Below are 18,834 nucleotides of genomic sequence, written 5' to 3'. Positions count from 1 at the left end.
GACTTTTGAAAATTTAAATTTAAATATGTATTGAAGCTGTCGTCATTTCAAATGGCAGTTGCAATCTGTGAAGCGGTATGTAATAAAGCCGAAAAGATTAGAAAAATTAAGAACGAAGTGGTCATATATCAAAATTTGCTACTTCGTTGAACATATTAATGTTATAGTCTTATTAAGGAAAAATGTCAAGCGATGTTAAAGTGGCAGTAAAATTGAGACCGTTGATTGAACAGGAACAAGATGAAAATTTATCAATACAATGGATTGTAAAAGAAAATTCAATTGTTTCATTAAATCAAGAGACAAAAAAATTGGAGGATAATGGATTTCATTTTGGTATGTGCCAGGTCTAATGTTGTCTCAATTTTTATTTTTAAATTCAGAAAAATAAAGTATTTTATAATGAAATTATAATAAAATATAACCTACTTATTTTTTTTAATTAAGTGACATATTATTGATTTATAAGTAAGAATTAATCGAAATACAAAGATTTTATAATTATTAAATAATTATTCATTACATATATACTTGTCAATATATTATATTATTAAACATTTATACTGTATAATTGTCATTATTTATTTGTATTTAAATAGAAAACAGAATAATAAACATATAAAATACATTGTATTATTAATAACCTTTGATTTTATTTTATTCAAAATTTAAAAATAAATTATTTAGTAATAACATTAATGATTAAATATTAACAATCTTAAATTATATAAATAAATCAATTATATTTATTTAATTTATTTAAAGAACCAGCTACTACATAAATAATATAATAATAATAAATACTAAATAAATAATAAAAGAAAATAATTTTCAATTTTGAATATCTATATATTTTATATATTATATTTTATATTATTATTTACAGATTATAATTTTGATATGAATACAAAAAATTGTAATGTATTTGATAATATTATAAAACCTATTGTTGATGATGTCATGAATGGTTTTAATGGAGCAGTATTTTGTTATGGTCAGATTAATTCTGGTAAAACATATACAATGATAGGTACTTCAGAAGATCCAGGGATAATACCACTTAGTATTGAATACATATTTAATGCTATTTCAAATATCATTAATCGTGTATTTATATTAAGGTTTGTAAAAAGATTATATATATTTTAAATCATTTTAAAAAAGTTATAATAGATTGTATTTTTTTCAGAGTATCTTATTTAGAAATTTGTAATGAAAAGATAAATGATTTATTAAATAAAAATCAAGTTGATTTAAAATTATATAAAGATGATAGTGGACAAATAATTATTAAATGTAAAGAAGAAATTACAAATTCTGCAGATTACATGTTATCTATAATGAAAGAAGGAATTAAAAATAAAAAAATTCAAGAAAAGAATAGAAGTAAACATATATATAGTCATAGCATATTTAAAATTGTAAGATTACATAGAGTATATTATTGCAATATTTTTTTAGAATTCAATACAAAAAATTTTCATTTTTTTAGATAATTGAAAGTCAAGAAATTGATGATGATCCAAAAAATATTATACAAGTATCACAATTAAGTTTAATAGATCTTGCTGGTTTTGAGAAAGGTTATTGTACAAGTGATGTTGAAGAATATCAAAGAGATATATCTCTTTTTACTCTAGAATCGATAATTACACAAATAAATAAGTCACAAAATTTCCAGAAACATGTTGATTATCATAGTAAATTAACAGAATTACTTCAATCATCATTAAGTGGCAATGCTTTAATAGCTATGATATGTACAATAATACCTGTTGCTCTAGAGGAAACATATTGCACTCTATCGTTAGTATGCTATTTTTACAGTATTATTCAAAGTTTTATATATTAGAATATATTTTCTTAATATTTAGGTTTGCAACTCAAGCAAAAAATATCAAAACTAAGCCACAAAAAAATGAAATTACATCTAATGCATCACTTTTAATACGTTATACAAAACAATTAAAAAAACTTCAAACAGAATTAGAGGTTTGTATAAAAAATTGTGATTTTATTTTTATGATAAGATAAATTTTTATGATAATTATAATTAAACATATTTTTATGATAATTATTATATTATATTAAAATTTCTCTATTATGTATTGAAATTATTTCATTAGCAAATAAGAAATGAAAATTCATCTATAGAAGAAATAGAATATAATAAATTGCAACAGAAATATCAGATTGATTATTTGTTAGAAGAACGTATAAAATTATTAAAGAATCAAATTATTTCTGGATGCACAAAAAATTATGAAAAACCAATTAAATATAAGTCTAGAAAAAGACAAATTTGGTGTAATTCTGGAATGATTAAACAATATTTACCTATATTACATATTCAAAATTGCTTACCAACAATAAATGAGATATCACCTGAAAAAACATATAAAAAAAACATGCAATCAGTTGATATTGTAGATCAAAGTAAATTTATTACATTACATACAATTTATTTTTCATATTATTTTTTTTTATTAAAAATTTAAATTGTTTTTATATTTTTAGTGTTTCATACAGCTTTTACAGATTTTGAATTAGAATTACTTGATCGTGAAGCAGATTATGAAATCAAAGAAACTGATAGTATTGAAAATGAATATATAAATAATGAATCTAATATAAAATCTAAAATTGATGATTTTTTTTTAAAACCAGAAAAACAAGATTCTTCTATACAAACCTCTAGGTATATAGTCATTTGTTAATAAATAATATTTATATTAATTATTGTAGCTTAATACTTTTCTCTTGTTTACAATAGCAATGAAATATCTCCTTCTACACCAAAAAGTGTTTTACGAAAATATATTCTAGATTTAACAACAGATCTTAATGAACTTCGAGAATTTACAACTTTAGAAAAACAATTGATGTGTGAAGATTGTAAACATGTAAGTATAATTGATTTACATTTATATATCTTCTTAATATATTTTATATTTATTCAATATTGAAATATTTTTTCAAGAATGTAAAACAAGTAAAAAAACAGATTATTAATACTGATTTTAAAAATGACGAAATTATTGAATGTTCTCCAAATTTAATAATAGAATTACAAAAAGAAAAGAGTAAATTATCAGAAGATTCAAAATTAAAAGTTCAAAAAACAGACGAAATAAAGAATGATTTTCAAAGCCTTAAATTGGATATAAAAGAATTACAAAAAACTATTTATTTATTGACAAATGAAAATATGGAAATGTTAAATAAATTATCTGCTGAAAAAGAACGTTCAGAACAAGCTGAATTAAATTTTCAAAAAACAATTGATGAACTTTATGGACGTATTTCGAAAATTACAGATGAAAAGATTAATTTAGAAACTGATATAGAAATGTTGAATAATCAATTAAAAAATTTTCGTTCAAAAACAGAAGAAGAAGACAATGATGAACAATTAATTATTAAATATCAGAACAAAATTGATACTCTAAAAATAGAAAATATTGAATTATCAGCTATTATTGATGAAAGAAATAAGGAACTTGAAAATATTAAAGAAAGTAAATCATTGTTATATAATCATGATTGTATTTACAAGGATGAAGTTGCATTACTTACAGAAAAGAATAAATGTTTAATAATGGAAAACAATGAATTTTCTACTGACTTAATAAATAAAATTGAGGAAAATGAAACATTAAAAGAACAGTGCAATATCTTGGAAAGTAAAATTTATTTGATGAAAAATGCGAATTCTGATGAAAATGACATAGATCAATTAAGATTAGAAAACAATATTTTAAAAGCTGAAATTGCAGAATTAAAAATAAAAATAACAATGTTAACTGATGAAAATACTAAGTTTTCTAATAATTTATTGAAAACTATAAATGATCTTGATTATTCATGTAATGAAAAGGTAAACAATAATATGCATTTATGTATAGAACTTGATAATTCAAAAGAAAAAAATCAAATTATAGAGAAAACATTACAGGAAGAAAATAATGAATTATTGAAAAATAAAGTTACAAAGTTACAAAATGAGAATATGCATTTATCTCATTTAAATAAAAAATTAAGTGATTTAAAATTGTCATCTTGTAGTCAATGCATATATTTAAAAACTGTAAATGAAAATCGTACAACTCATAAAATTAAAGAAAAAATTTTAAATTGCAAGTTGGAAAATCTACAGAAAAAATTTGATCGTAAATGTGCAGAAGCTGATGCATTAAAACGTAAAGCTAATCAAGATTTAAATTTAACTTTAGCCGATATATCTTTAAATACAAGTTGTGTAGGTGGAATGAATGTAAGTTCTGTAGAAGAAGAAATTCTTCATTTAAATAATGAATTACAGGTTTTAAAAGATAACCATGATGAATTATGGGTTTTATACGAAGAAAAGTGCGACGAACTTGAAAAACTTCATGATATAGGTGATTCAAAAAATATAGACGATGGTTGTAAATTGAAGAAATGTGTATTCAAAAATAAAAAAAAACTTGATGAACTACAAAATCATGTTGATCAAGTGAAAGAGGATATAGGTGAATTGAAAAAGGAATTTAGAACAGAGAGAGAAAGCTTTTTAGAAAAAATCAATATACTAAAAAGCATTAATGAAAAATTACAACAAGAAATATCAGATAAAGAAATATCAATGATTACAGCTACAGAGAAAGCTCAAATTTTTGAAACTGAATTATCAAATATGAATAAAGAAATTGAACAATTTTTTATGAAAGAGAAATTAATGCAAACTGAAAAATTAACATTAGAAGTAGAATTAGAAGATCTCAAAATGGATCAAAGAAATAAAGATATTCTTATTACTAAATTGAATATAACAATCAATGAATTAAATGATTTAGTATCATCATTAAAAAAAGAATTAGATTCAATAACTAATCAAAGAAATGAATTAATTACTTCAATTGAAAAAATTGAATGTAATTATAAAGAAGAATTAAAATTATTAAAACAGCAATATGATAGATTAAAACAAGAAAAACAAAATAATATAGAAATAGAAAAACGTGCAACATTATGGATTAAGGAATTAGAATCAAATATAGAAAAACTTAAAATAGATCTAGAGAAAGAAGAAAATCTACATAAAGAATTTGAGAAAAAAATTTTTAAATTGGAAAATTTTTTACAAGAAAATGAAAATGAAAAAGAAACATATAAAGAAAAACTTAAAGTACTTGAAATACAATTAATCAATTCCAAAGATAATTCAATAATTAAAGAATCTGAAATTAATACAAAGAGATTACAAAAAGAGTTAGATACTGTCAAAGAATGTATGATTAGAGAATTAACATCACTTAAATGTAAAATACATTCTTTGAACTTTTCAAATAAAACTGCAAACGAAATTTTCATCATTTTTTTACAAACACTTATGTTAAAAGAAGAAGAAGTAATTAAAGAAATGAGAGAATTATTTGAAAAAGAAAAACAAGAATTAGATGATAAAAGACAACAAAGTGCAGATGCTGAGAAGCGCGTAATATTATGGTCTAAAGAATTAGAAAATGAAAATGAAAAATTGCATTCCGATTTAACAAAAACGGAGCGTTTATGTACAGAACAACAAGATAAAATTTATCAATTAGAATATCTTCTAAAAGAAAATAATTATGAAAAAGAAATACTTAAAGAAAAAATAGAAGTAATAGAAATTGATTTTAGTAATTTGCAAAGCGAATTTGACAAACGATGCAAAGTAAATATCCAACAAAAAGGAGAAGCAGATATCGTTGCACAAAAACGAGAAAAAGAAGTACAAGAAGCTTTTAAACATAAAGAAATTGAACTTCAATCTAAAATAAAATTTGAAGAAGAGCAATATAAAAAAAAAATAGAAGAATTAATTTCTTCTATAGAAATTTATAAAACAAAAAATATAGAATTGAAAAATAATATTGAAGGACTTGAAGCTAATGAGAAACAATTAAAAAATATTATAGAAATAAATTCCTCTGAAGTCAAAATAAGTAATCAATCTATGCAAAAAATGTCTCTTGATTTTGAACAACTCACAGAAGCTTATAATGAATTAACTCATGAAGTAGAACAAAAAGCAATCCAAATTGAAAATATTACAGTTCTTTTAAAAAATAAATGTGATTTATTATCTGAATATAAAACTAAACTTGAAAATATGATACCAGATTATGAAATGCTAGAAAAACAAAGTAAAGAAAGAAAAGAAAGTATAGAACGATACAAAGAAGAAATAGAAAAATTGGAAATGGAAAAAAGAAAAAAAATTGAAATAATTGAAGATAAATTAAATTCAGAAGAAATAAAAAATATTGGATTAAATAAACAATTAAATGAATTGAATAGCAAAAATATTACTTTAATAGGTGAATTAGATAATTTAAAAGAAAAATATGAAGAATTACAACTAGTAAATGCAAAATTAGAAAGAAAAATTAGAAATAGTACAAGTAAAATAAAAGCTGAAACAGAAATGGAAGAATTAAAAGATATGAATAAAAGATTACAAAATAACTTGGAGGGAGCAAGTAATCGTATAATTGAATTACAAGAAAGTAAAAACAAAACTTTTAAAGAATTAGTTAATTTAAAAAATCAATATGAATTGCTCTCTCAAGAAAATGTAGAAATAAAAAAAGCTTTATCATTATGTAAAATCAAACAAACTACTTTATATTTATCTCAAGAAGATAGTAAATATGATGTACTTCTTCAAGAAAAAAATAAAATTGCATTAGAATTAGAAGGTAAAAAATTATTATTAATACAAAAAGAAAAAGAAATTAACGAATATATGAATCAAATAAAAGATTTTATTATTAAAAAAAAACAATTTGATAATCAATTAATAGAATGTAATACTATTTTATGTGAACGCTATATGGAAAGATCAAATTTGAAAGATGAAGTATATATCCAGCAAACTAAAACTAAATTGATAAATGAATTAGAGAAAAAATTAAAGATTTTAGAAGAAGAAAATAAAAATCTCACATGTCAACTTGAGACATTTAAAATAAAAATAGAAACTAATATAAAACAGATAGAAGATACAAAATTATACAATGAGAAAACTCTTTATACTTTGAAAAAGAATTTGGAATTACAAATGAAATATAATGATTATCAAAATGAACTGGAAATAAAAACCAACAGTAATAACAGTTCAAGATCTACTAGTCCTGCCTTTGAAAATAATAGAAGAAAACGTAGCAGAAATGAGATATTTAATCAAAGAAGACAATTAGAAAATGTAATGATTGATATTGATTCTATTGAAAATGAAGAAACGTGTCAAATATTAAGAAAAAAAATTCAAGAGTTAGAATTACAATTGGTATCAAAAAATGGACAAATTGCAGCATTAGAAATTCAAATTCAAAGTGAAAATTTTCCTTATCAACAAAAATGTAAAGAATTAGAAGAACTTTTACTTATGTTTCGCAAAAAGGTATGTATAATATCATTTTTCTAATCTTAAAAAATATAATTGATCAAATTATATATATAATTAAAATTAATAATAAAATATTTTTATAGAATACTGAACTTAATTCTGAAGTTAGAAAACTTCAAAGGACTCTATATGATATTAATACATGGGAATGTGACATATGTAGACGATGGCGCATTAATAAAAGAGATCAAGCATGTCAAACAATATTTAATAATACGCCGCAACTTTTTACTATGAATAACGAAATAATTGAGGTAAATAAGAATATAAAATAATAATATAATAATTTTACATAAAAATCATTTTACATCCTTGCAGAATCATATAAAAATAAGAAAATTAGAAAAAGAAAAAGAATTAATAAAAGATATATGCCGTGCACGATGCCGACAAATAAAAAATTTAGAAGATAAAGTAAGAGAATTGGAAGGAGCATAGGCTTTTATATAAAAATAATTTTATATATAATAACATCTTTGCAGAATCATATAAAAATAAGAAAACTAGAAAAAGAAAAATATTAATGTAAATTAATAAAAGGTGTATGCTATGCACAATGCCAACAAATAAAAATTTAGAAAATAAAATAAGAGAATTGCAAGAAGCACAGACTGCATCATGTTCAATATATATTGAATTTTTGAAAGAAGAATCTAATTGATATATTTCTGTTATATAATTCAACAAACAATTTGATTTGGAAAAAACATGAAACATTTCTTCAAATATGTTTTGCTTAAAATTGCTTAAAATTGAACTATCAAGATTTACTTTCTTTTTGATAGTGCTTAAGCAAATATAATTTCTACAATTTATTTATTTTTATATGCAATGAAGTGATGTTTGAAAAATGATAAAAAAGTAATGAATATCTATTTTTTTAAAATTAAAATTAAAATATTATTTAACGTAAAATATTTACTTAAACATGAAAAAAATAATTTCATATTTTAAAATGAAATATTTATATATCATTCATAAAATATTTCTATATATTGTTCTATATGTTGAAATTTAATTTTATTTTCAGATATGTATTGTTTATTAGTATGTTCAATTTTCATAGTCTATTTTTTTTTTCCTTTATTTCTTAAAAACTTAGAAGTCTTTGTTGAAATGACATATATATTTAATGTTTTCTACAGAATGAAATGAAAGAAAATGTTCCAGCTAATATATTAATGAAAGATCGTCAAATTTTAAAAAAAACGTATGCAATAGTTAAAAAAAGTCTTCCAGAAATTACAGTCTACAATATTGTTAAACATTAGAAGACTATTACTCATAATACTACTGAAGTATTACGTTTATTCCTTTTCACTAAAATAGTGTAAATATTAACAATATCAATATATTTATATTTCTCAGGTATTATATTTTTGTATTTTCATAAATATAATGTAAATAAGAACAAAATTAATTTTTATGTATATTATGACGATATAAAGATAAAGATAGTTATATATATATGTATATTATCTCTCTACCAACATTAACATTAGTAAAATACAATCTGTGATTCCGTAAAATATGATTATTATATAAATATTAATATATGTATAAAATATGCTGTTAATTAATTATTATATTCTATGTTTATATTTAAATTATATATAATATTTATTATAACAAAACAATTCCATTAAAGTTATCATTATATAATAAAATCAGATAATGAAATCATTTAAAATTAATAAAGTTCTGTAAATTGCTTAATTAAAATATATATAAAAAATATTAAATATTAAAAATTTTTATTTGAAAGCAAGAACAAAGAAAGGATAAGAAAAACTATTTTTCTCTAATTTAATTACGTTCTTTATATTGCCTACCCTGACGTTCCAACAGCTTCGATATATTATAAGTAAGGTTAATGTACTACTATCCAGTAGTAAACTATCCAGTCAAGATTTTGTGCTGTTTATAATCGTGACTATTTATATATATTAAACATAAATAAGTAAAATAACATAAATAAAAATTGAAAATGGATTTTCAAAATCGACCAGGAGGCAAAACTGGTGGTGGAGGTGTTGCATCGTGGTCAGAAAGTAACCGGGATAGAAGAGAACGTTTACGACAACTTGCATTGGAAACTATCGATCTTAACAAAGATCCATATTTTATGAAAAATCATTTAGGATCATATGAATGTAAATTGTGTTTAACTCTTCACAATAACGAAGGTAGTTATTTAGCTCACACACAGGGTAAAAAGCATCAAGCAAATTTAGCTAGAAGAGCTGCTAAGGAAGCAAAGGAAGCACCTCAAACACTTGCACCCGAAAAACCTCGTGTAGAACCCAAAAAATTTGTAAAAATTGGAAGACCTGGTTACAGAGTAACCAAACAACGAGATCCAGAATCAGGACAACAAAGTTTATTATTTCAAGTTGATTATCCAGAAGTTGCAGATAATGTTATTCCAAGACATAGATTTATGTCAGCATATGAACAAAGAGTTGAACCACCAGATCGTAAGTGGCAATATTTATTATTTGCTGCAGAGCCTTATGAAACTATAGCTTTCAAAGTAAGTTTATTTTATAATATAAATATAAACTAACAGAAAATTATTCATTGTTTTATATGTTTTATATTATTATAAAAATAATATTTTAGGTTCCTAGTAGAGAAGTTGAAAAGGCAGAAGGCAAATTTTGGACACACTGGAATAAAGATACAAAACAATTTTTTTTACAATTTGCATTTAAAAATGAAAAACCTTCAGTTGGCAAAGTACCACCTCCTCCAGTTCCTTTAATAAGACCTGGATTAGGACCACCTATGGTACCAGTTCCACCGCCACCAAGACCACCTATGTTTAATCCAGTACCACCACCACCAGCTCTTTTAGCAACAGGCATGCAAATACCTCCACCACCTCCTCATATAGCATAATCTTTTGCTCATTAATAAAATAAAATAAAAATACCAATGAATATTAAATCTTTTTTAAATAAATAAATATATTATTTTTTTGTATATAAAAAAATGTAAAAACAGATTGCAGTTCTCCATTGTACCTAATTCATTTATTATTTTTAGTAATTTTTACTAGCTCAATATTGAATATGAATAGAGCCTAATCCCAAATAGTTGATATTTGTGAAAGCAATCTTAAAAGATGCAATAAAATCCATTCATTTGCATCAAACTATTACTACATATTCATCACTACTACTACTATTATTACTATTATCAACTAAACTGTAAATATCTATTTAAATTTTAAATATAAGAATTTTGTGAAAATTACGTTCAATGTGAAATAAAAAAAAAAAATTAAATAATGTTGTAAGATCTTTCTTTTTTCGTTATTAAATTTTATTAAGAATATAAATTTATTGGAATACATAGTGACCACATCAATCAAAACTTCAGCTCCTAAAAATAAAAAAATCTTTATTAATTTAAAAAAAATCCTTAATATCATTAAATTAGATTAGTTTCATTATCAGTTAAAAAGAACAATCAACATAGTGTTAAGTGTTGTACGCACTTTTTCGACCGCCCGTTCATATTATCATCACTAAATATTTTAATTATAATTCATAAAATTATAAAAATATACGAATAAATATTAAAAGTTTCATTATGATATAATTTACCTGCATATTTAAGCAGAAAGAACACAAACTCCACCAACAGCTTTAATTTTATCTTCTGCAAGTTTACTGAAAAATTTGGCTTTAACAATAACTGGTTGTTTAGGAAGTCGACCTTTTCCTAAAAGTTTATAATATCCCTACAAAATTAAATTTATGATAAAAATGTAAATGTAATATAATAAATAATTTCAGAGCATATAATTTTTATTTTTATTTAATATAAGTATATATTTATATATATATATGAAATAAATAATGAAATAATAATGATTTTAAACTTACTGCTTTAACAAGATCAATTACTGGAACTTTATTTTCTGAATCTTTATATTTAAGCCTAGTTTGTTCAGAAACTAATGTCCATAATTTATCCAAATTTAAAGTAGGACACCATTTTGTATTACGTCTTAAGTGATAATTCCTCATACCAAGCTATAAATATAAATTAAAAATTTACTAATAATCATTTTTAATTAAAAACAAATTTAATATTGATGCAATATGTCAGAATATTAAATGCAATCAAAGTATTTCAGTTCGCCGGTGAAAAATAAAGTTTAATATCATCACTTAATATTTGACATGATAAATATAATAAAAATACAAAATAAAAATATTTACCTTTCCAAAATAACCAGGATGGTACTTGTCAAAGTTGATACGATGATGATGTAAACCACCAGCATTACCTCGTCCACCGGGATGTTTTCTATGTTTACCTTAAATAAGATATTGTTTTATTATTTAATTTTAATAATTTTATATAATTTTTAATTAATTTTAAAATAAAATTTTAAAATTTAATTTTATAATGAACATGTATATTGTAACATACCTATACGTCCATGACCATGACTTACATGACCACGAAGCTTCCTGGTCTTTTTTTTATGTGTAGACTAAATAAGAAAAAAAAATTATATTATAAAATTATTATTTATTCGAACCTAAAAGATTTTATTTTGTTATAAAGATATTATAATTATATCCGAATATTAACATGATATATATATTAGAATATTTATAATTATTTAATGAATTATTTAAAAAAAAATATATTAAAATCACTATTAAATTATTGATTCAATCTCAAAACATTTTAATCTGTTTTATCATGAAGGTTATGTTCGAACGTTAACATCAATCTTTCATATTAACAATATTACTATTACTATTTAATAAAATATTTAAAAAAAAATAATAATTATAAAACCATATTTAATAAATTTTTAATAAAACTATAACTTTTATTATTTTATTTATATGAAGATGTTTTCGAGTATTTTAGATTATATTTATAACCAACTTACCATTTTAGCCGAGATGTGAAGAAAGAGACATTCGTTTTTTATCGAAATTATTAGATACTACATAGATGGCGTATATGTATTTGACTAGCATTTGAGCATAAAATAACTATTAAAAAAAATAACAAAAACATTATTATTAATATAATTTATATATAAAACTTAAAGTTTAATTTTTATTAGATTAAATTGTTAATTATAAATACAATAAATAATTTATTTTAAAACATAAATAATAAGATAAATGTAAAAATAATAAAACAATGTGATTGGTTATTGAAAATTTCATGTAAACTACATTTTATTTTATTTTTCATGTTATTTTATATTTACATTAATAATGTATTTTCAAAAATTATATATTTTAATAAATAAAAATTAAAAAAAAATACGAAATGAATATTTACTTATTAATAATTATTTTCATAAATTATTAGTTATATGTATGAAATTGACTTTAATCTTTGTGTAATGTGCATCTTATAAGAAAGTAATGATATATGGTTTAGTTGTGCACATATTAGTTGTGCAGACCGGAATAAAGGATATATGAGGGTTTGTAGATTTCCTAAGATTTATTTGTTGTAATTATCTCGAAATTACGCATATTTAAAAGTGAAAATTGAACTATTCAAAAGAAATTTTATTATTGAAACGATAAAAAAACTGTTAAAAAACTGAACGTACATAAAGAAAATCTTAAAAGTAGATCAAGATGCAGGAATCTCAACCGAAGAAAGGCAAGAAAGGTAAAAAAATAGCTATAAAATTTATAAATATGTATCATTAAATAAAAACAAAATAATAATATTTCAAATATATATATAAGGTTATTTTTTAATTAAACTTTTAACATTTTTTTCTTATGATAAATGTCGTCTGCTTTCACTTAACCTCTATTTAACTGTTCTTGAGTTACATACGGAAAGGATAATAATATATTTTTAGTTTTTTTATAATATTTATAATTTGATAAATTAAAGTTTATCTTGTTTGCTTTTTTCTATACTCATAGAAACTTTAAATTTTTACGAAGTGATTTATGAAAATGATTATAATTTTAAAGCATTATGATGCATATTTCATAATTTAAAATTGATATTAAATTTTACGATATTTTGTTTTAGAATATAAATTCATTATAAATGATATTAATATATTACGTTAAAAACATTTAGAAAATGTAATAATAAATAACTGTATAAGGTGAAAGTTAATTAATTATAAATTAGATAGTGAAAGCTACAAGTGTCTATCATAAAGTGTCACGTACTTTTATCAATATTGCTATACATTTCTTATCTTTTCATTACAATATTTAATTATATAATATATTTATTAATTTATTATATTTATTAATATATTTATTTTATAATAAAAGTTTATTTTAATATTTTTTATTTAATCATATTATGTATCATATAAAAAAATATATATATATATCATATAATAGTTTAATCAATTTATTAACTTTTGTAATATATTTAAAATTATATTTTATAAAGAATAATAAAGACTTTTCTTATGACAAGGAATTTTATTATATTAAGTTATAATTTGAAGTTGTAATGAAATTAAAATATATTTCTATATTTTATATTCTAAATAGCCAGAAGAAAGCGTAATGATAGTGACGAAGATATCGAAAAAGTTTTGGCCGAATTGGAATTGGAATATTCTGGCAATAAAAAAGAAGTCAAAGATGAACCAATTGAACAAAAACCTGAAGATGAGGATAAAAAGAAGAAAGGAAAAAAAGATAAGAAAAAAGAGAAAAGTGAAATTATTGATATTAAAGAAGAGTTGAAAACTGGTATACTTCTTGAAGAAAATGATATTGATGATGAGATGGAAGTTGGTACTGTAAAAACTGCAGCACAAAAGAAGAAAGAAAAGAAAGAAAGAGAAAAACAAAAAAAACTTGCCCAAAAGAAAGCAGTATGTGACTTAAATTATTATTGTATATTTATATTAAATATTATATTATTTTATTATATTGTTATATTTAAATTATATTTTTTTGATAGGAAATGAATAAAAAGGGAGAAAATAAAGAAGAAAAACCTGCAGAAAAAGAAATGAAGAAAGAATCAGAAATAAAGGTACCAGAAACAAAAACAGCAGAATTGAAGGATATCAGCGAAGTAGATGTTTCTGTACCTAGTGAAAATGAAGAGAGCAAAAAGAAAAAAAAGAAAGGTGGAAAAGAAGAAACAAAAGAAAAAGGTAACAAATAATTTCATAGTCCTTTTTAAAGTAGCAAATTAATACAAATTATATTTGTTAGGATATAACATTAATTTGTGTCTACATTTAGTATAATTAGATATGTGCAATAGGCAAAGGTCCTGGAAAGAAGACTATAGCTGCAATGCAAGAAGCTTTAAAGAAATTAAAAGAAGAAGAAGAAAGATTGAAACGAGAAGAGGAAGAAAGATTACGACAAGAAGAATTGCGGGAACAAGCTCGATTAGAGCAATTGAGACTTGAACAGGAAAGGAAAGAAAGAAAAAAGCTTAAGGAAAAGCAAAGAAAAGAAAGATTAAAAGCAGAAGGGAAACTTTTAACAACAAAACAAAAACAAGATAGAGCTAGAGCACAGGCTATGATTAATGCACTTAAAGCTCAAGGTTTAGTAGATTTACCAGGTGCAGGAGAAAAGAAAACTAGGCCTGGTAATTATAATATATAAATTATAAATCTTTTATAAAAAATAATTTAACAAGAAATTTAAATATATGTGCATTTTTTCAGGAACTCGTATAAGACCAAACAAAGTAAAACAACAAGTGAGCGTCGATGAAAAAGATGATGAAAAGATAGAAGAAAATGTACCAGAGACAGATACAGTTGAAGTAGAAATAATAGATCAACAATCAAAAGAATCTGAAGAAAAGGAAGATGATGTTAAAGATTCATGGGATGCTGAAACTAGTGAAGATGAACAAGATGAAGGTATTAAGATATAATTATAAATATATTTCCAAATGTATATAATGAAATATATTTTTAATGAAAGATAATTTTATAGACAAATTAGATGATGTGTCAAAAACTCCTGAAAAAATTCAGCAAACAATTCTTTCGTTTGAAAAAGAAAAGCAATCTCAAATTGAAGAAACTAGAAAAGAATCTTCAGAAAGTGAATCAGAAAGTGAGAGTGGAAGTGAATCAGAGACTGAGGAAAGTGAAGATGATAGTGGATTAGAGGATAAAGTATCAGATGCAGCAAGGAAAAAGGAGCGAGTTAGAGAACGAATACAACTTCGAAGAATAGAAGCAGAAAAAAAAAGATCGTTAGATAATCTTAGAGCTGCCGTAGTATGTGTTCTAGGTCATGTAGATACTGGAAAAACAAAAATTCTTGACAAATTAAGAAGAACGAATGTACAAGATGGTGAAGCAGGTGGTATAACTCAGCAAATTGGCGCCACAAATGTACCTATCGATGCTATTCGAGAGTCAACGAAACATGTGAAAGGAGTACGTTATTTTTTACAATTGTTTTATATATTATATACAGGATAAAAGGTAAAAAATAATAAATGAAAGTTTAATAAAAAGTAATAATTTTTGTTTAGTTCGACGAAAAGAAATTCAGAATACCTGGACTTTTGATAATAGATACTCCAGGACACGAATCTTTTAGTAATTTAAGAAATCGAGGATCTTCATTGTGTGATATAGCGATATTAGTCGTTGATATTATGCATGGTTTAGAGCCACAAACCATCGAAAGTATTAATTTACTGAAGACGAAGAAATGTCCTTTCATTGTAGCTTTAAACAAGATTGACAGGTATAATATATAAAATCAATTCTATGAGAATATATATAAATTAAATATATATATATATATATATATATATATATATATATATATATATATATATATATATATATATATATATATATATATATATATATATATATATATATATATATATAAAGATAAAATATATAATAATAATAAAAAATATATATCTTATAATAATTTTTATAAGATAAATATAATTTTTACAGATTGTATGATTGGCAAACTATGAATCGAAAAGATATTCAAGATATTGTAAAAAGTCAAGCTATTAATACACAGCGTGAATTTGAAAAACGTTCCAAGGATGTTATTGTACAATTTGCGGAACAAGGTTTGAATGCTGCATTGTTTTATGAAAATCCGGATCCTAGAAGCTATGTTTCTCTTGTACCAACTAGTGCTATCACAGGTAAATCAATATATTGTATTAATTTTTTTAATAATATATAATATGAAAAATTTTAATTTACAGTAATAAAATATTATTTACTATTTTTTATATAGGTGAAGGTATGGGTAATTTGCTATCATTAATAGTTGATGCCTGTCAAGGTCCATTAGCTAAAAGACTTATGTATAGTGAAGAGCTTCAAGCAACGGTTTTAGAAGTGAAAGCATTGCCAGGTCTTGGAACTACAATAGACTGTATTCTAGTCAATGGAATGTTGAAAGAAGGCGAAACAATGATAGTAGCGGGTACCGATGGTCCTATAGTAACTCAAATTCGTTCGTTACTTATGCCACAACCGCTTAAAGAATTGAGAGTCAAAGTAAATATTCGAAATTTTCTCTGCAATGAATATAATATCGATTGAATTTATTTTTTGTATTATTCTTAGCATAAAAATAATTCTATGATATTGATTTTTTATTTTTATTTGTTTATTTATTTATTTATTTATTTTTTTTTTTTTGATGAATTATAGAATGCGTATATTGAACATCGTGAAGTAAAAGCCGCACAAGGAGTAAAAATTGCTGCAAAAGATTTAGAGAAAGCTATTGCAGGTAAATAATTTATTATATTGATATGCATACAGATATTATTATATTTATAATATGAAGAAATAAAACATGATTTGATATTTTATAAATAGGATTGAATCTCCAAGTGGCTGAAAAACCAGATGAAGTAGAAGTTTTGAAAGAAGAAATTGCAAAAGAGTTGTCTAGTGCTCTCGGTAATATTCGGCTTGCAGAACGTGGTGTTTATGTGCAAGCATCAACATTGGGTGCTCTTGAAGCGTTATTGGACTTTCTCAAAAGCAGTAAGATTCCGGTGAGTTTTATTTATTGTTTATCCAATATTATTTTATTATAGATCATTTAAGAATATTAAGAATATAAAATAATGAAACAAAAATATATAACAAATATTAAACAAATTAAATCGTATTCACAAATTTTTAAATTTTAATACGATTATTAAAATTTAAAAAATAAAAAAGAAAAAAACTTATAACGCGTTAAAAATTTGTTTTATAAATTTATATAATTACGATATTCTACGCATCTATTCGTTTGATAATTTTTCAATAGATTTTCATATTTAATGAAAGAAATTATAAAATAATTTTAAAAGCGTAAAAAAAGAAAGCGAATTGTGCAACCGGCAAAAAATGAGAGAGAGAAAGATGTGTAGAGGGAGGAATAAGATAGAAAAGGAGAGAGAAAAAGAGAGAACAGCAGCAACGAACTACTTCCTTCTTAACAGTTTAGCAGGATACGACTCATTGGTCATATATGATGCTTGTAGTTGTGATCCATCGTACTATCAACTCTGTTGTGCATCCGTGAGCACGCCTTATAGGTTTTCTGGTCTATAGGGCATCTTTTATGATTCGTGATTTTTCATTATATAAATTCTATTTTTAAATTAATGATTGTTATATCTTAATTAAAATTTTCAACTAGATAAAAAGAAAATTGAATTTATAGAGTAAATTTCTAAGGCATTGTCCATTTTAGATCTTTCTTCTAATGCGATATAAAATATAAGTCAATAGTTACAATATTTATCGTATTATAATTAAACGAAAGACAATAGTTATAAAAAAAATATCATAATGAGATAGAAAAAGAAAGGGGAGGGGGGAGGATTTTTTGTTGAAGTACTAGTTAAATATATTACAATTCAAAAATTTGGAATCACTACTTTATTTAAATTAAATTTAAAAACTTAAAAAAATAAAAATTAGATTAAAATTTTATAATTTTAAAAAATTTATTCATAAAAAAATCTATCGTTGTAAGTGAAATTACTAATGATATTTGTGATATTAATATTTAATTAAATAACAAATAATAAAATTAATAGAAAATTATATAATGTAATTGCAAGTGGAAAAATAATTTTTAATTTTTGCACGATAATGTATTTAATAACTATTCATATTCTAATTCGGTTTAATAGCATTTAGATTGTTAGCTCAAACAGCAGTGCTTCAATGTTCGCACGTTCGCAATGTTCGCATAAAAAAAAGAAAAAGCAATACATAGCAAGTACATAGCTACGATGGTTCAGTTCGAGGTAACATCCGAAACGGCCTTAAGCTTGTCCTTCCGCGGATTATGAATGGGCTTCCCCCACCATATCATACGATCACGTGGCGTGTGACGTCAGGTTTATCGCATATACACGTACGCAGTCAGTCGTAAGTACGGTTC

At 23.0% G+C, this 18,834-nt stretch overlaps 4 protein-coding genes across 6 annotated transcripts in view; 3 read left to right on the top strand and 1 right to left on the bottom strand.

Annotated features, from left to right (window-relative positions):
* The first annotated feature begins 1 nt into the window (after position 1).
* On the top strand, positions 2 to 8,251 carry LOC100870606 (uncharacterized). Of its 2 annotated transcripts, none has more exons than XM_086916052.1 (12): positions 2 to 336; positions 887 to 1,121; positions 1,190 to 1,421; positions 1,493 to 1,806; positions 1,875 to 1,992; positions 2,127 to 2,436; positions 2,518 to 2,698; positions 2,774 to 2,903; positions 2,981 to 7,426; positions 7,516 to 7,686; positions 7,751 to 7,846; positions 7,915 to 8,251. In XM_086916052.1, the coding sequence occupies exons 1-12, from the start codon at positions 183 to 185 to the stop codon at positions 7,954 to 7,956; spliced, it is 6,429 nt and encodes a 2,142-aa protein (XP_086772178.1). In that variant the 5' UTR covers positions 2 to 182; the 3' UTR covers positions 7,957 to 8,251. The 2 variants fall into 2 exon arrangements, with proteins under 2 accessions (XP_086772178.1, XP_086772179.1); XM_086916053.1 differs by having other exon boundaries at positions 61 to 336; positions 1,853 to 1,992.
* Positions 8,252 to 8,882: 631 nt separating this feature from the next.
* Sf3a2 (splicing factor 3A subunit 2) lies at positions 8,883 to 10,427 on the top strand. The gene is made up of 2 exons (XM_003691155.4): positions 8,883 to 9,965; positions 10,055 to 10,427. Exons 1-2 carry the CDS (start codon positions 9,420 to 9,422, stop codon positions 10,331 to 10,333), a joined length of 825 nt encoding a protein of 274 aa, XP_003691203.1. The 5' UTR covers positions 8,883 to 9,419; the 3' UTR covers positions 10,334 to 10,427.
* Positions 10,428 to 10,737: 310 nt separating this feature from the next.
* RpL27A (ribosomal protein L27A) lies at positions 10,738 to 12,648 on the bottom strand. Its single transcript, XM_003691156.4, has 6 exons — positions 12,354 to 12,648; positions 11,879 to 11,942; positions 11,665 to 11,762; positions 11,326 to 11,475; positions 11,044 to 11,180; positions 10,738 to 10,819 (listed from the first exon to the last, which is right to left on the bottom strand). The coding sequence occupies exons 1-5, from the start codon at positions 12,354 to 12,356 to the stop codon at positions 11,052 to 11,054; spliced, it is 444 nt and encodes a 147-aa protein (XP_003691204.1). The 5' UTR covers positions 12,357 to 12,648; the 3' UTR covers positions 10,738 to 10,819; positions 11,044 to 11,051.
* Positions 12,649 to 12,832: 184 nt separating this feature from the next.
* eIF5B (eukaryotic translation initiation factor 5B) overlaps positions 12,833 to 18,834 on the top strand; it is a 32,070-nt gene continuing 26,068 nt past the window's right edge. Inside the window, exons 1-11 of one of the 2 annotated variants that reach the window (XM_086916049.1) lie at positions 12,833 to 13,099; positions 13,960 to 14,288; positions 14,378 to 14,576; positions 14,690 to 15,025; positions 15,105 to 15,305; positions 15,382 to 15,833; positions 15,932 to 16,149; positions 16,374 to 16,576; positions 16,672 to 16,937; positions 17,094 to 17,175; positions 17,265 to 17,446. In XM_086916049.1, the coding sequence (XP_086772175.1) occupies positions 13,066 to 13,099; positions 13,960 to 14,288; positions 14,378 to 14,576; positions 14,690 to 15,025; positions 15,105 to 15,305; positions 15,382 to 15,833; positions 15,932 to 16,149; positions 16,374 to 16,576; positions 16,672 to 16,937; positions 17,094 to 17,175; positions 17,265 to 17,446 (2,502 nt within the window). In that variant the 5' untranslated portion in view covers positions 12,833 to 13,065. Of the gene's footprint in view, positions 13,100 to 13,959; positions 14,289 to 14,377; positions 14,577 to 14,667; positions 15,026 to 15,104; positions 15,306 to 15,381; positions 15,834 to 15,931; positions 16,150 to 16,373; positions 16,577 to 16,671; positions 16,938 to 17,093; positions 17,176 to 17,264; positions 17,447 to 18,834 lie in introns of those variants that run through there. The other variant, XM_086916050.1, reaches the window with a different exon arrangement.

This window comes from Apis florea, unplaced genomic scaffold (assembly GCF_048593485.1).
Source record: "Apis florea isolate Af1SG1 unplaced genomic scaffold, ASM4859348v1 contig_37_pilon, whole genome shotgun sequence".
NCBI classification, from domain to species: domain Eukaryota; kingdom Metazoa; phylum Arthropoda; class Insecta; order Hymenoptera; family Apidae; genus Apis; species Apis florea.
Note: the sequence above shows the minus strand (reverse complement) of the source record. Positions and strands in the feature narration are given on the sequence as shown.

Bases quoted from the DNA above. Each gene is read 5' to 3' on its own strand.
- Sf3a2 (XM_003691155.4), top strand. From the start codon at position 9,420: ATGGATTTTCAAAATCGACCAGGAGGCAAAACTGGTGGTGGAGGTGTT. The intron at 9,966-10,054 runs GTAAGTTTATTT...ATAATATTTTAG, and splicing joins ATGAAACTATAGCTTTCAAA to GTTCCTAGTAGAGAAGTTGA.
- LOC100870606 (XM_086916052.1), top strand. From the start codon at position 183: ATGTCAAGCGATGTTAAAGTGGCAGTAAAATTGAGACCGTTGATTGAA. The intron at 1,122-1,189 runs GTTTGTAAAAAG...TATTTTTTTCAG, and splicing joins AATCGTGTATTTATATTAAG to AGTATCTTATTTAGAAATTT. The intron at 1,807-1,874 runs GTTAGTATGCTA...CTTAATATTTAG, and splicing joins GAAACATATTGCACTCTATC to GTTTGCAACTCAAGCAAAAA.
- RpL27A (XM_003691156.4), bottom strand. The intron at 11,763-11,878 runs GTATGTTACAAT...ATCTTATTTAAG, and splicing joins TCATGGTCATGGACGTATAG to GTAAACATAGAAAACATCCC. The intron at 11,476-11,664 runs GTAAATATTTTT...TTATATTTATAG, and splicing joins ATCCTGGTTATTTTGGAAAG to CTTGGTATGAGGAATTATCA.